This window comes from Epinephelus lanceolatus, chromosome 5 (assembly GCF_041903045.1).
Source record: "Epinephelus lanceolatus isolate andai-2023 chromosome 5, ASM4190304v1, whole genome shotgun sequence".
NCBI classification, from domain to species: Eukaryota; Metazoa; Chordata; class Actinopteri; order Perciformes; family Serranidae; genus Epinephelus; species Epinephelus lanceolatus.
The window spans coordinates 40,895,361-40,912,543 of NC_135738.1; the positions used below are offsets into that span (position 1 = coordinate 40,895,361).

The 17,183-nt window shown below is 40.1% G+C and overlaps 2 protein-coding genes across 2 annotated transcripts; both read left to right on the plus strand.

The window, feature by feature from the left end:
* On the plus strand, positions 1–2,507 carry LOC117261675 (uncharacterized). The gene is made up of 5 exons (XM_033634088.2): positions 1–146; positions 1,174–1,310; positions 1,403–1,496; positions 2,003–2,139; positions 2,254–2,507. The coding sequence occupies exons 2-5, from the start codon at positions 1,179–1,181 to the stop codon at positions 2,359–2,361; spliced, it is 471 nt and encodes a 156-aa protein (XP_033489979.1). The 5' UTR covers positions 1–146; positions 1,174–1,178; the 3' UTR covers positions 2,362–2,507.
* Positions 2,508–14,726: 12,219 nt separating this feature from the next.
* On the plus strand, positions 14,727–16,575 carry LOC144463544 (uncharacterized). The gene is made up of 5 exons (XM_078168242.1): positions 14,727–14,835; positions 15,302–15,438; positions 15,530–15,617; positions 16,080–16,216; positions 16,322–16,575. The coding sequence occupies exons 2-5, from the start codon at positions 15,307–15,309 to the stop codon at positions 16,427–16,429; spliced, it is 465 nt and encodes a 154-aa protein (XP_078024368.1). The 5' UTR covers positions 14,727–14,835; positions 15,302–15,306; the 3' UTR covers positions 16,430–16,575.
* Positions 16,576–17,183: the final 608 nt, after the last annotated feature.

The window sequence follows — 17,183 nt, forward strand, 5'->3', positions numbered from 1 at the left end:
CAGAAAGAGGGGAGGGGGCTTGGAACAGGGTGTGTCAACCACTATTTAAGAAGGTTTGTGTCTGTGCTCTCTTCACAGAGCTCTCTCTGCCACCATCTCAACATCTCAACATCTCAACCTCTCAACCTCTCGAAGGTGTCCTACATGTGAGTGGAAATATTTTTTTAAATATCTTTTATTTAAATGCAGCCACAACAATTTTCTATTGAACTTATACAAGTACTGTAATTGAAACCTAAGGTGTAGTAATATGTGGTATGACATGCATGAATGACTTTCTGGGTGTGGTTTTATACTGTGTGCAGTGCTATGTCTAAATAAGCTCAACATATCAGTCTATGGAAACAATATCACAATTATAACTTGAATATTATTGCAGGGACAATCGCAAAATCATTGGAGTCCAATAAATCAAAGCAACCAAGAATTCTGCAGAAAAACAAGTTAGTGAGTAAGAACAGTGTATGACAGTCTTGAGCCAAAGCCACTCAGAAGAAACACTCAGTATAGTGAAAGGGGAAGCAGCATTTAGACACCTCAAATTGTTTGAGACAGGATAATGGGCGTAGCTACCATGACATAACCCATTGGTTCGTGGACTGCCATTTTGAAGCCTTGAGTTTGGCATTTCCACCGTAGCCATATTGTTTTTTTGGATACAGAAGTGACTATATTGGGAGGGTAGCACTATGGAGGAGGATGGGTTGAATCTGTTTCACAGAGTGCTGCAGACAGCCTGTTACTCAAGCAGCCCTGCCCTTAAATATGCCTTAGTTTGGGCAATAATAAAATGTAAAAAAACAAACAAACAGAAATTCACCCCATGCATAGTTATGAATGTTTAAATTAGCTATAGAGACTAAAACTGTTTTTTTTGTACCAGGCTGTAAACATATATATGTCTGCTCTACAGTTGGGCATTTTATCATATATGTCTATGGGGATTTACTCTGTTTTGGAGTCAGACTCAAGTATCATATCATGAACAGTAGTTTTTGGGACTTCCACATCGGCTTCAGTTTTCAGCCTCTGAGGTTGCAACTTGGTTTTAACTGGATGTTCCAAAGCAGTAGAAAACATTACCACATTACTGCATTACAACAGCCATGTGAAGTTAATATAGGAAATAACCAAATACTAGAATACATAGTCATCACTATTTTCTTGCTCTAGCCAACATGTCGAAGATCACACAGGCGATAGAACTCCTCACAAAAACTGTAGAGAAGTACATTGCAAGAGAAGATGTCTGGGAAACCATGACCAAGAAGGAACTTGCTGACCTGCTCCGCAAAGAGTACCCTGAGGCAGTAAGTAGGAACAATGTAATTCTGTTGCAACAGAGAGCTGTCAATGTTTCTCTGACATTAACTTAAAACTACAACTGTTTTTCTTTGTTTAGGACAGTCTCTTCAAAAAGCTGGATGCTGATGGTGGTAGCCAAGTTACATTCAAGGAGTTTGTCGATATTGCATCAGACTCCAAACTGATGTCCAGTAAGAATCAATTATTTGTCCATATTTTTTCTCAGAACTGAATAACAATGGTGATGGTGATGGTGTTGTTATTTTTCAGTAGTGTTGCTATTGCACAACATATGTATTGAGACTTGCCTGTCACATCAATCTACCATTTAGCTCCTCTGTTGCATCACTTATACTTGATTAGGTCTTTTTTTTTTAACTAATGGTCTGTAGAACGTCGTATTTACCCCTGAGAAATGGAGAAAAGCTGACAGGGCAACCGAAGAGCAAAATAGAAAGAAAATGAAAACAAAAAAAAAATTAGTTCAGTTTCATTCAGATCATTCCTGATCCTAACAACCTGATCTAACTCCTCACAGTGTTTTAACTGGATGTCCAAAAGCAGTAGAGTTCAACCGGTTTGTTTTAATGTAGCGTGACGCATAACCACATTACTACATTACCATAGCCATGTAAAATGTACATAAATGAATAAATAAACTCTGGAATACACAGTCATCATTATTTTCTCACTCCAGGCACCACGTCAGATATCACAAAGGCAATGAAACTCTTCAAGGCTACCTTCGATAACTACGCTCAAAAGGACTCAAGCAAAAACACAATGAACAAATCAGAGCTGTGTGCGCTGCTCGGCAAAGAGTTTCCTAGCGCAGTGAGTAGAAAAGATGTTACTGTATTGCAACAGAGTTGTGAATGCCTCTCTGACATGTGTTTAATGTTTTACAATCTACTTACAGCTGCCTCTGTTTTTTTTCCTTTTCTTTAGCCCTCAGCCGCAGACGTTAGCCGTCTCCTCCCCCAGCTGGATGGCGATAACGGTGTTATTTCTTTCAACGAATTTGTCACTGCTGTTGTCTTAAACTTTGACGTGTGAGGTTAAGAATGAATAATTTAGTCACATTGCATTAGAGCTGGATAAGAATGGCAGTGTTGTTACTTTCTAGGAGTATGACAATTCTGTAACAGCCTTCACTGTGATGTGCACTGGCAAATAAATAATTTGGCCACATTGCCTCTGAACTCTCTTGCTTTATTTAATGTGTACTCAATGAAAAGAACTGAGTGATCCAACTTGCCCCAGTATCAGAGTCACTTAATATACAGGTCTTTATTAAGTGTTCTGGGAAATGGAAACTTACACACAAACACATAACACAATATGCCCTTAAAATGTACAATATACAAGATTCTATAGTGCAAAGAGGCAGGTAGGAGCAATAAATTATATAAATAATAAATAATAAAACAGAGCCCATTTTATTAAATAAGTCATTCAGTGTTCAGTGCCTGTATGGCAAGTATAAAGCACTTCTAATATGTATTATGTCTAATTCTTGGGACCATAAATCAATTGCCAGATGGGAGCAGCTCAAACTCTGAATGTAATGGATATGAGGTATCTCTAATTGCATGTTTGGCCTTCCTGCATACAGCACTGTCAAATCTCTAGCCTCTCAACACCTAACAGTCCCGGTGCACCTGGATCCCTCACGGCAAGAGAGCCCGTGGTCCAAGCCATCCGTTCAAACAGCCCTCCTCTCTGTTTAAATTAAGTGTGTCACATATGACCTGTCTTCTAATCAATTTAATGCTGTAGACAAACATCACTGCATCATTAATGTAAAGAGAAGTTTCATTCTCTTCATGATGTCCCTCATTTCAGGGAAAACAATTACCACAATACTGTAACTGCAGCAGGCCTTGATTTTCAGTAGCTGTATTTTTTTTTTTTTACCAAAGTAAACATATTAAGCTGGCACATTATATGCCCTCTGCTTCACAATGATATTTGCTCATTTCAAGCGTAGCCAGTCATTCTTTTTCATCTTTGTTCATAAATAAATAAATAAATTCACGTGTGTATCATGCTGTTATCCTACCACACTTCCTGTATCACTTCAAATTAAAAGCCCCTCAGCAATTTGCAGTTCTTTGAATGAATCAATGAATTACTTCATTTATTTCGAACCAAAATAAAACATCATAAAAAAGACAAACAAGAAAAAGAAACAGTGTCCGCAAAGGAAGGTAGAAGTAAAACTTTTGTGTCCCTACCCCTTTCTTACATTTCTTCTGTTAACTCATACATTATTTCAATTTTTATTTATTTTTATTATTTGGCTCACAGGTTTGCTTCATCTAAGCCTGAGGCTGGGTGTGTAGCAGGAAGAAGAAACATGGCGTGCCCTTTTGTGAGTGAAGTCATGGACGTTGAGGTGCAGTTTATTCAGAGACTGCCGTGTAAGAAGAAGGTGACCCCGTTTGGATGTCTCTCCCGGAGTGTCTGTATGAAAGATACAATTTCACCTCACAATCTATCATTTATCTAACAATCAGTTCCACCCAGACATATCAAATATTACATATCGTGGATTTACATTATCATCAGAGCAAATTTTATGCATTGCTCAATGATTCTTTAGCAGGGGCAGTTTTCTTAATAACATCAGAGACACTAAACACATCAGCAGGACAGCGATTTGTCGGGCCATATGAAAAGTGACTGAAAGTCTGAAAAGACTTTTTCCTGTTTTTGTGGTTTTCCCTGAATATAAATCAGAATCTATTATCAAAATAATGCACAGAGTATCGGTGGCTTAGTGGATGAAGCGGTAGCTCAGTGATTTGACACTCCCTGATGCAGCGGCCGCGGGTTCAAACCCAGCCGTCATTCCCTCTCTCCCCTTAACGTTATGCTGTTTTGCCATTAAAAACAACAAAAAAATAATCTTGAACTGCAGATTTGTCAGTGTTAATAAGAAATCAACCTACATGGATACATTATGCAACTTTTTATGATACTTTTCATATATTCAAAGATTCCGTGGTGTGGCTCATTTATGATGCTACATCCCATCATTGCTCCATCTGAGAATTAAGGAGATTACATGAATAGGAAGTCATTTAACAGCAATTTAATTAACCTCAGCCTAATATTGACAGAATGAAGTAGTCTAAGTATAAGCAATATTGTTACCAGTCTGTACAATATCTTTGTGTTTGATTTTGAGTTGCTGCCAAGTGCGTTTGGGCCCCATCAGATTACAGCTGAATAAGAGGATACAGCAAATTATATTAAAATATATGAACATTGTTAAGATATAAAAATGTTTATATATTTTCTGTATATCAGACACATTAATGCATCACATTACAGAATGTCACTTCACATTACCTATTACCACACTCTGCAATCTTTTCCCATCCCACCTCATGCTGCAGCGGCCGTATTTGATTTTTTTTTTCATGTCCTGATTCGCTGTCATTAAAATCTCTGATGAAATAAGTGGCTCAGCTTTTAAATCTGCTTTCTGCCACTGAGAATCAGGTCATCTGCACCCCAGTGATGATGATCCATGATGCTTTTGGTGCTCGCTGTGAACACGCTTTCTTCAAGCTGAACATACTCAGAGTTGACTGAGTTAATTCTGATCAGCTGTTCTGGAACTGAAAACTCAGAGTTTCCCAGCTCAGGCTCAGTCAACCCGGAGATCGAGATTAGGCTCAGAGTTTGTTGAGCCTGCTTTCTGAAATAGGGCCCAGATGTGAGAAGTACCCAAACTAAACTTACCAAACAATAAAGAAAAGTGAAACAAAAGACAATTTCCTGACCGTACCTTCAACTATCCAAAACAAGAGAAAAGAACATGGCAATGCCAAACAAAAAGGGCTTCTCACTCCTACTAAAACTGCTTAATGTGCTCTATATACAGTGCTCAACAAAATAATACAAGGAAAACCTACTAATAATTCTAACAAGCATACTGCTACCCAAAACTCAGTTCACCTACTCAACATTTCCTTATTACTCAAGGTTACCAGAATACACACGCTACTTTACCAGAATCAAAAGTTTTTGCCTGCAGGTACTTACAAACAAAAGGACAAACACATTCTAAGTTCTGGCTTTGTTGGTGGTGGAAAGGTGAAAGGAGGAAGAGCTTCTGTCTGCTGAAGGTTTAAAAACTCTCTGTCTCGCAGTGGGCCAATCCGGCAACAGCGATCTTCTTCAGACAGCCCAATCAGCATTCAGTAACTGCCTTGCAACAACCAATGACACTTCACTACATACACACACTCTAAGAGGAGGAGAGAGAACATCTTTAAGGTCACTGCAGATCAATGCAAGGACAATACCAAAAAAATAATGACCTGGGTCATAACACAAGTGCCACTCAGTGTTACAAAATAAATATGCACTCCCTAACACAACTTTTCCTCATCTATATATCAAAAATATCTTTTTTTGTATAGTTTCTTTTTTTAAATTGACTTATATTTGTGCTTTGTTTCAACTCATCATGCAGCCCATTCCACAAGTCCACCCCATACACTGAAATACACACAGACTCTTCTTAGTTGTATGAACACATTTTTTAAAAAAATAAATAAATAAATTAGATTCTCCTCTTGAATTATAACCCCCTCCCTGTTACAAAACATTTTTGAATATTGCCCGGAAGTAGATTATATCTCGCTTTAAACATGATTATTGCAGTTTTGAATTTTTTTTTGGTGTCATAGACAATTTCAACATTAACATTAGCAATCGTGATCTGCGGTTTCCAAACAACATAAATTTAGTTTGGTTCAAATTTAAAGACAATTTATTTATGCTAAACAATTGTTTTAATTGACTCATTTCTGTTGTGACCTCTTCCAAAAGCTGCTGCAGATTTTCCCCAGAACGAAGAGCATTGGTCTCATCTGCGATTAAAACAAATTTTAATTTTCTGAACACCATACATATATAATTTATATACAAAATAAACAGTTTTGGACCTAATACTGACCCTTGCAGGACCCCAACATTTATGTCAAGGCATGATGATCTGTAATCACCCATTTCGCAAACTGCTGCCTGTGTTCCATGTAGCTTTTAACCCAATCGAACACAGCCCCTCTTATATCATATCTTTCCCTTTTTTTGAGTAGTATGTCATGGTTTATGGTACCAATACAACCAGTAATCTCCTCTGTTAAATCCATTAATGCCAATGATGTTGATCTGTTTGTTCTGAACTTGTATTGACTGTCTGAGAGTAAATTATACTTTTCAATGAAATAATCCAACCTACTAGTAAACTATTTTTCTAATATTTTAGAGAACTGGCAGAGTAATGATATAGGCCTGTAGTTGGTGAAATGTTGTTTGTCCCCAGCTTTATATAATGGAATAACTTTAGCAATTTTAATTTTTTGTACATGTTGTGAATGATAGATTACAGATGTAAGTTAGTGGGTTTGCAATTTTGTCAATGACTTTCTTGATTAACATCATATCAATTTCGTTCCTATCAGTAGATGTTTTATTCTTACATTTGTTTTGGATATCAATGATTTCTTTGGTTTCCGCAGCATGGAGAGTGATCTTCCAATATTCCATATTCCTTTAATATCGTTTTTGTTATTCTCTAAAATTTCAGTATAATAATCCTTCTTGCATGACCTTATAATCATAGTTAGTTTATTTCTGTATTTCTTACATTTTTGTTCAGCCTCTTTGGTTCTATATTTTATAAATTGTCTATATGGAGTATTTTTCAAGATTCATACACTATGTCAATATCTTTTTCTTTATAAAAGCTTTCCCAGTTATGTGCTTGCAAATGCTATAAATGCATTTACAGAATCTTTTGTTCTCAGTCTCCTGTGTTTTTTATGTTCTTCTTTCTTTTTTCCACAATCATAGTCATAAATCACAAAAACAGGCAAATGATGAAACACGATGAGACAAATAGACAATAAGGTGAACTAAGCAAAAATGTCTTAAAACACATTTGATTCAATACCTGGGCATAACCGACGTATTATTACATAGACAACATAGCTGTCCAGTACGAAATATGAGAACGGCCATGTATTTTTTTTTTGTTTTGTTTTTGTGCACTGTTATCTCGTGATAACGACTTATTATTTCTTTATCTCGATATAACAAAGATTGTTTTCTCGTGATAACGAATTAATTATCTTGTTATCTCGATATAACAAAGATTGTTTTCTCGTGATAACTGTCAAGTCTGATTATTGCGCACTGGTTAATGTGATCGTCTTGATTTCAGCCTACAAGAGCTGCCGTGGTCCTGCCAGATGCCTCCTACTGCTGCTGTTATCATTAGTCACACTTCTACTGTTATTATACACATATGATTATTGTCACATACCGTATATTTCCAAATAGTCGCCTGGTGGCAAATAGCCGCCGGGCACCTAATAGCCGCCGGGGGTTTGACCCCATTTTGCGTATTAAACGCCGGTAGGATTAAATGCTGGTGCGATTATTTCCTCATTCATTGCCTCAAGGAGGGAGAGCCCTGCAGGCAGGGAGAGAGCAGCTTGCGAGGGCTGATCTCTCCCTGCCTGCAGGGCTGAGGGACTGTTTGCGCTTTTACGCACGGGTCGGTGGCGAAGTGGCGCACATGACTCGTGCTACGGACGGACGGACGGACGGACAGACAGCCACGTATCTAAAACAGGTAATACATCTGGCATCTTATTTTGGGGTCTTATAAGAGTGGGCTACAATGAGTACCGGGCCATCAAATCACAGCATCCACGGTGAGAGGACACAGAATTGTGTACGCTTTTATGTACGCCGGTGTAGGTAAACACGGATATTTGATGTTGGAAAGATGTTAATAGTAGTAGTAGTAGTAGTAGTAGTTAATAGATAGTTCCAAAATGGCGGCGCGCATTGTCGCAGCGGCTCACGGCTCTCCTCTTCAGTGCTCTTTTTTGTCGTTTTTGTACTTCTTTCTTGCCTGTTCGTGCACTATCGGTTCTGCGAACATTCAGTACACTCGCCAGACACTTTTGGATATCGGCGACCATCACCAGATATCTGTTTCGAGCGACTTTCACTACACGCATAACATCCCAGACGACATAGCGAGACCGGCGGGCTCTCCATGGATTGTTGTCGGGTCTAGGAGGCAGCGCAGACGGAGGAGGGAGAGGAAGCAGAAGCGGGGACGTAGGTCCGGTGTTTTGCTGCGGCTAAGAAAACAACCACACAAGCCACCTCTACCGAGCCTGTATCTCTCCAATGCCAGATCTCTTGTGCATAAAAAGGATGACCTGGAATTACAACTCGCTGGAAATCGCTATGTTCGCTATTTTGATTATCACCGAAACCTGGCTTCACCCAAGAATACCCGATGCTAGCTTGCAGCTAGCAGGCCACACTCTGCTCCGCTGAGACAGGACTGTGGACTCCGGTAAGAGCAGAGGGGGGGTCTCTGTATCTACGTGCATGATAACTGGTGCAACAACGGGACAATCATTGACAAACACTGTTCCCCAGACCTTGAGTACATGTCTGTACGATGCCGGCCTTTTCTTCTACTGAGAGAGCTAACTGTAGTGATCGTCACGGCTGTGTACATTCCACCCAACAGCAGTGTAAACACAGCGCTCTCTCTCCTGCTGAACACCATATACGAACAGCAGCGGCCCCACTCTGACGGTGTTCACATAATTGCAGGAGACTTTAATAAGGCCAACTTGAAGACTGTACTACGGAAGTTTTTCCAACATGTCAAGTGTTCTATTAGAGGGGAAAACACTCTGGATCATGTTTACTCAAATATCAAGCACGCGTACAGAGCCATACCCCTCCCCCACCTCGGCCAGTCAGACCATCTTTCCCTCCTGCTCTCCCCAGCCTACACCCCCTCAGACGCAGAGCCAGGCCCACCACAAGGACTGTTACAACCTAGCCTGATAATGCACTCTCCAAACTGCAGGACTGCTTCAATCAGACAGACTGGGACTTATTTGAACACCAGGAGCTGGAGACATTCACAGGAACGGTACTGGACTATATCAAGTTCTGCATCGGGAATGTGACTGTGGACAAAAACATCCGGGTTTTCTCAAACCAGAAACCCTGGATGACCAGCCAGGTCCGCTCACTCCTCAGGGCCCATGGCGCTGCCTTCAGGTCAGGTGACAGAGCTCTGTAAGCCAAGGCGGACCATAAGATGAGTATAGAGTCCCACCTGTCCAGCAACAACATACATCACAAACTTCAGAGGCTGTGATGCGTCAACAGGAGACCTGAGTGCGCCGCTGGCAGAGGAGCTAAACGGCTTCTTTGCTTGCTTCGAAACATCACAGCAGCACTCATCTGCTCCAGCCCTGCCCCCAACCCCACCTGGTTCCTCCACCACTCCACTCACTGTACAGGAGCATGATGTCAGACGGGTGCTCCTGGCAGTGAACTCCAGGAAAGCTGCCGGCCCAGACGGAGTACCTGGCAAGGTGCTCAGAGCGTGCGCCCACTAGCTTGCCCTCACCTTCACCAGGATCTTCAACCTCTCCCTGGCCCAGGCAGTCATCCCGTCCTGCCTGAAAGCAGCAACAATAATCCCGGTGCCGAAGAAGTCTCCCGTCACCAGCCCGAACGATTACCATCCGGTGGCCCTCACCCTGGTAATCATGAAGTGCTTTGAGAGACTAGTTCTTAAGCACATCAAGGAGTATCTCCCCCCCGACTTCGACCCCCACCAGTTTGCTTATCGGGCGAACAGATCCACAGAAGACGCCATTGCTGTAGCTCTCCACTCTGCGCTGAACCACCTGGAGCAGCAGCAGCAGAGCTACATCCGGATGCTCTTTGTGGATTATAGTTCAGCCTTTAACACAATAATCCCAGACATCCTCATCACAAAACTGGACACTCTCAGCCTCCCCCCTCTCACATGTGCCTAGATAATGGACTTCCTCACCAACCGGCCCCAGACTGTGAGACTTGGCCCCCACCTCTCCTCCACCCACACGCTGAGCACTGGCTCCCCACAGGGCTGTGTGCTGAGCCCCCTCCTGTACTGCCTCTACACCCATGACTGCAGTTCGACCCACAACAGCAACCTCATTGTCAAGTTTGCTGACGACACCACGGTGGTCGGACTCATCTCGAAGGGAGACGAGGTAGCCTACAGAGAGGAGGTCCTGAAGCTGGCAGCCTGGTGTTCAGAGAATAACCTCGCTCTGAACACCAAGAAAACAAGGAGATCATCGTCGACTTCAGGAAGCACAGCACCAACCTGGCCCCCCTTCACATTAACGGTTAAAGGCAGCACAGAAGATCATCGGCTGCCCTCTCCCCTCCCTGATGGACACTTACACCTCCCGCTGCCTCAGCAGAGCCAAGAGCATCACCAAAGACAGCTCCCACCCTGGCTTTGAACTGTTTGACCTGTTGCCCTCAGGGAGGCGCTACAGGTGCATCAGGACAAAAACTAACAGACTCAAAAACAGTTTCTTTCCTAAAGCCATAACCACCCTGAACTCTCACATGCACTGACCTTATAGTCTACCTCCCCCCCAACCCCCGGACTCTCTCTGTGCAATAATGTGCAATATCCCACTCCATAATGTGAACACAACACTGTATATAGCACCATGTTTATTTTCTGTAATTTTAACATAAGCTTTCTCAGGACTGTGCACCCTACCTCCTTGCACCCCCCCCCCCCCCACCCCTTTTTTTTTGCACTAATTACCCTTTGTCTATATTGTATATTCTTGTATATTTTTACACTGCTTTTAATCTCGTTGTACATGCGTATAGTGACAATAAAGGTATTCTATTCTATTCTATTCTAGCCAGATGTATTACCTGTTTTAGATACGTGGCTGTCTGTCCGTCCGTCCGTCCGTCTGTAGCACAAGTCATGTGCGCCACTTCACCACCGACCCGTGCGTAAAAGCGCAAACAGTCCCTGCAAACAGGAGGGACAGCCCTGCAGGCAGGGAGAGAGCAGCTCGCTGTCCCTCCTTGAGGCAATGAATGAGGAAATAAATGCCCCGGCGTTTAATCCTACCGGCGTTTAATACGCAAAATAGGGTCAACCCCCCGGCGGCTATTAGGCCTAGTTGCCCGGTGGCTATTTGCCACCAGGCGACTATTTGGAAATATAGGGTATGTGACAAAAATCATATGTGTACAGTACAGGCCAAAAGTTTGGACACACCTTCTCATTCAATGCGTTTTCTTTATTTTCATGACTATTTACATTGTAGATTCTCACTGAAGGCATCAAAACTATGAATGAACACATGTGGAGTTATGTACTTAACAAAAAAAGGTGAAATAACTGAAAACATGTTTTATATTCTACTTTCTTCAAAATAGCCACCCTTTGCTCTGATTACTGCTTTGCACACTCTTGGCATTCTCTCCATGAGCTTCAAGAGGTAGTCACCTGAAATGGTTTCCACTTCACAGGTGTGCCTTATCAGGGTTAATTAGTGGAATTTCTTGCTTTATCAATGGGGCTGGGACCAGCAGTTGTGTTGTGCAGAAGTCAGGTTAATACACGGCCGACAGCCCTACTGGACAACTGTTAAAATTCATATTATGGCAAGAACCAATCAGCTAACTAAAGAAAAACGAGTGGCCATCATTACTTTAAGAAATGAAGGTCAGTCAGTCCGGAAAATTGCAAAAACTTTAAATGTGTCCCCAAGTGGAGTTGCAAAAACCATCAAGCGCTACAACGAAACTGGCACACATGAGGACCGACCCAGGAAAGGAAGACCAAGAGTCACCTCTGCTTCTGAGGATAAGTTCATCCGAGTCACCGGCCTCAGAAATCGCAAGTTAACAGCAGCTCAGATCAGAGACAGTAAATGCAAATGAGGGAGCTGTCCAAAGTGTGTCACCCCCATGACACACTTTGGACAGCCCCCTCATTTACATTTACATTTCTTCATGCCTTTCTGCATGCATGAAGAAAAGTAAATGTGAAAAGAATCCAGGGAGGAATGTAAATGTATGAACTGTATTAAATGTCTGAAGGAATGTAAATGTATAAAGAAAGAGTGAATAAATGTAAATGTACAAATAATGTGTGAGGGAATGTAAATGTAAAAAGAAAAGATCCATTTTATCAATTAATTAGTGCCTACATTTATTTTTTATGCATTTTTGGTGCATTTTAATGGCATATGAATTTATTTATTGACTCATTTATTTATTTATTTATGTATTTATTTTTAATCCAGTCCTCAATAATTTACATGGTCTTCGAGACCTCAGGCAAATGCACAATCATGGTCTGCTCCTCATGCTATATACACCAATACCCATGGTCTCCGGGACCACATGCTGTATGCACATAGGTGGTCTGCAGGACCGCATGCAACATTTATTTTTTGTTGGTCATGCAACAGTTAATTTCTGTTTGCAATACTAACTTCATTTCTCTTTGGTCGTCGGACCATGGTTTACTTTGACCATTTTATCAGTCCTATGATCTGAGTTTCTGTTTGGTCTTTTGACCTTTTATTTCTGTTTGGTCCTTGTTAATCTTTTATTATGTTCTGCATATAGGCTCTCACCAGTCACGGTATTTTCAGTTTGGTAATCAGAATCCCTGAATTTCTGTTGTTGACTTAATTTATGTTTGGTCGTCGGATCTTTTTTTTTTTTTTTTTTTTTTTTAACATTTTATATAAGTGGGTTTTCTGACCTTTTTTTTCAGTTGATCTTTGTTGACCTTTTATTATGTTCAAAATATAGACACCAATGGTTGACAGACCCATGCACTTTTTTCAGCCTTCCTTTCTGGTATATTACCATTATTTCTGTTGTCACAGCTTTCTTCATCCCTGGCTTTTTTATTATTTGGTGGTTAGACCTCAACACGTTTCCCTACTGCCACTTTCCTTTTCAATGCTTATTTTGCACCTATCATCATCTACTACTAGTGGCTCCCAAGCTGTCATTCCAGACTTATTCCTACCACACATTCTCATCAGAGTTGTACTATCTCATTCAGAGCTTATTTCAGTCATAAACTAAACTATGCACATACACATTGTATAGTCTTTCTCATTTTGTTTTATGCGTGTTTCTCTAGCTATGCATTGCCCTTTAATTTTCTCTTAACTTATTTTATTGGAAGCCTATTGCCTCCTGGTAAGGTAAGGATCATCTCATGTCAAATGGCCGGTTGTCCCTCTCCCTTCTTACTCTTCTTTTGGGGGACTTTTCCCTATTTGACTATGGATTCATCACCCTCCTTAAATCATACCATCTTTATGGGGTCGAATTGCAAAAGACACATTTTTTTATTCTTATGTGCACATGTTAATAAATATTCATTTACTCTGAATGCAAACGAGTGTCTCCTGATTGAACTGATGTAAGTTCATTTTGAAAAAGACTGTATGCATTGAAAGAGCAGAGACTGTACATTTCCTGTAAAAAAAAAAAGACCATGTATTTTGAAAAGACACAGTGCATTTAACAGGCATAAATTAGCATGCCTGCTGAAATGTCAACAACAAATGCAGCATGATACCTGGGGACATAGCAAAAATTAAACTCATGTACCAAAAAAAAAAAAGTTTTAAAAAAAAAGTGCATAATTCTCTGTTTATGTGATAAATAAGACATTTGTTACATATATATATATATATATATATATATATATATACACACATGTGTATATATATATATATATATATATATTATTTTTTTAAAGATTATTTTTGTGGGCTTATTGCCTTAATGGACAGGACAGTGTGTGAAATGGGGAGACAGAGAGAAAGGGTGGGGATTGACACGCAGCTAAGAGTCGCAGGCCAGACTTGAACCCGCGACAGCTGCAGTGCCAGCACTATCCACTATGCTACCAACGCCCAGATTAGTTATAAATTTTTGACACATTTTCAAGAAATCATGGAAAGAAAACAACAAAGTAATTCATGGGGATAGAAATGTTGCAACATAACAGGAATCACCCATTTCCAACGAAGGAAAAAAAAGAAAGAGTAAATTTTAAATTTGTAATCAGGTACAGTTAGCCAAAGAGCATGCTTTCATAACTGCTCTCCAGTTCTAAAGACAGTGTGATTGTCAGGATGGCCTCTCAGGGTTACTGCATGCAGTAGATTCTGATAGACCTGGATCCACCCACAAAAAAAAAACAGCTGTGCTAGTCTGACTAATAAAGGAAAAAATTCTAAAACTGAGTGTGATTATTTGTCTTTAAATAAGAAAACAGACGTTTTTTTGTTTTGTTTTGGGGGTTTTTTCTCAGGTTGAGTTAAAAAAAAAATATCCTTACTGGTTGTGGATATCAGTGCATTACATTGCTTCCCAGACTGGTAGTACCAGTATGAAAAGAGGCTTATGTCACAGGAAAAGCAGGAAAGAGCACATTCCAGGGTTGTCACTTGTGCAATTTTTAAGAAAAATGACAAAAAGAGGAGTGGGGGCTTTGAAACAGGGTTTGTCAACCACTATTTAAAAAGGTTTGTGTCCATGCTCCCTTCACAGAGCTCTCTCTGCCACCGTCTCAACCTCTCGGCCTCTCAAAGATTTCCTACGATTTCGGTGAGTGGAAATATTTTTTTAAATATCCTTTACTTAAATGCGGCCTTAACTATTTTGTATTGAATTTATTACGACACCTTGAATTGTTGAAGAAGCTTTTAGAGACATGTCTGTCACATCAGTCTACCAATCTGCTTCTCTGTTGCGTTACTCTGATCATGTCCCTTGTTTTAACTAGTGGTCACTGGAAATAAATTTACCCCTGAGGTACTGAGAAAAGATGACAAGGAAACAAAAGAGCAAGATTTAGAGAAAATAAAAATATCGAAAAAAAATTCATTCATTCATTTTTCAGCCTCTGAGGTTGCAACTTGGTTTTAACTGGATTTTCCAAAGCAGTCCAACCCCTGTGTTTCAGTGTACCGTAAAACACTACTGCATTACTGCATTACCATAGCCATGTGAAGTTAATACAAGAAATAACCAAACACTTGAATACACAGTAATCACTATTCTCTTGTTCTAGCCAACATGTCGAAGATCACAGAGGCGATAGAACTCCTCATAAAAACTGTAGAAAAGTACATTGCAAGAGAAGATGTCTGGGAAACCATGACCAAGAAAGAACTAGCTGACCTGCTCCACAAAGAGTACCCCGAGGCAGTAAGTAGGAACAATGTAATTCTGTTGCAACAGAGAGCTGTCAATGTTGCTCTGACATTAACTTACAACTCCCACTGTTTTCTTTGTTTAGAACTTCGAAAAGCTGGAAGCTGATGGTGATAGCCATATTACATTCAAGGAGTTTGTTGATATCGCAACAGACTCCAACCTGATGTCCAGTTAAGAATCAATTATTTGTCCATGTTTTTTCTCAGAAATCAAAAACAATGGTGATGGTGATGGTGTTGTTATTTTCCAGGAGTTTGTCACTGTTGTAAAACCTATATATTGAGACTTTCCTGTCACATCAATCTACCATTTAGCTTCTCTGTTGCATCACTAATACTTGATTATGTCTTTTTTTTAAACTAATGGTCTGTAGAATGTCATATTTACCCCTGAGAAATGGAGAAAAGATGACAGGACAACTGAAGAGCAAAATAGAAAGAAAAAGGGAAAAAAAAGAAAACATTTGTTTATTTATTTAGAAGACGAATGAGGAGTACAGTAGAGTCCAACCGGTTTGTTTAAATGTAGCGTGACGCATAACCACATTACTACATTACCATAGCCATGTAAAATGTACATAAATGAATAAATAAACTCTAGAATACACAGTCATCACTATTTTCTCACTCCAGGCACCACGTCAGATATCACAAAGGCAATGAAACTCTTCAAGGCTACCTTCGATGACTACGCTGAAAAGGACTCAAGCAAAAACACTTTGAACAAACCAGAGCTGTGCGCGCTGCTCGGCAAAGAGTTTCCTAACTCAGTGAGTAGAAAAGATAGTACTGCAACAGAGTTGTGAATGCCTCTCTGACATGTGTTTAATGTTTTACAATCTACTTACAACTGCCTCTGTTTTCTTTTTCTTTAGCCCTCAGACGCAGACATTAGCCGCCACTTCCCTCAACTGGATGGCGATAACGGTGTTGTTTCTTTCAACGACTTTGTCACTGCCATTGTCTTAAACTTTGACCTATAAGGTTAAGAATAAATAATTTAGTCACATTGCATTAGAGCTGGATAAGAATGGCAGTGTTGCTACTTTCTAGGAGTATGACAATTCTGTAACAGCCTTCACTGTGATGTGCACTGGCAAATAAATAATTTGGCCACATTGCCTCTGAACTCTCTTGCTTTATTTAATGTGTACTCAATGAAAAGAACTGAGTGATCCAACTTGCCCCAGTATCAGAGTCAAGTAATATATATTAACCCTATGGGCCCTAGGTGTTTTTGGGGTATTTTTACTGCCTTTACTTTTAAGCTCATATCACAGTCATTATAAAGGCTACATACACATGCCATATCTTGTTTTTTTCTGGACAATGTGGGATATCCAATTTTGCCATCATTTCATGTCCTTCTATGTGCCTGAATTTTATATTAATTTTTATATCAATGAAAAAAATAAATCTGTGTTACTAAATTCTTACATTTTTACATGTATCTCACCATAGCAAGTTGGAAAATGACATATTCTGCCATATATGAAGAGGGGAGACTCTCTGGAATCTGCAAATATAAGAACCATGATGGTGGGACATTCTGTCACTTCACAGCTGTCCAAAACATGTGGTTTGTGCCAGGCGGACATGATTGCCAGTATTGCAAGAAATTCCATTGACTCATTCACAAGTCAAAAATGTATTTTATCTGAAAGAAACATGCAATATTTACATCTAAGATAATAGAAAAATAGTCAACCAAGTGCAATGATGTCCTCCAAGATAATA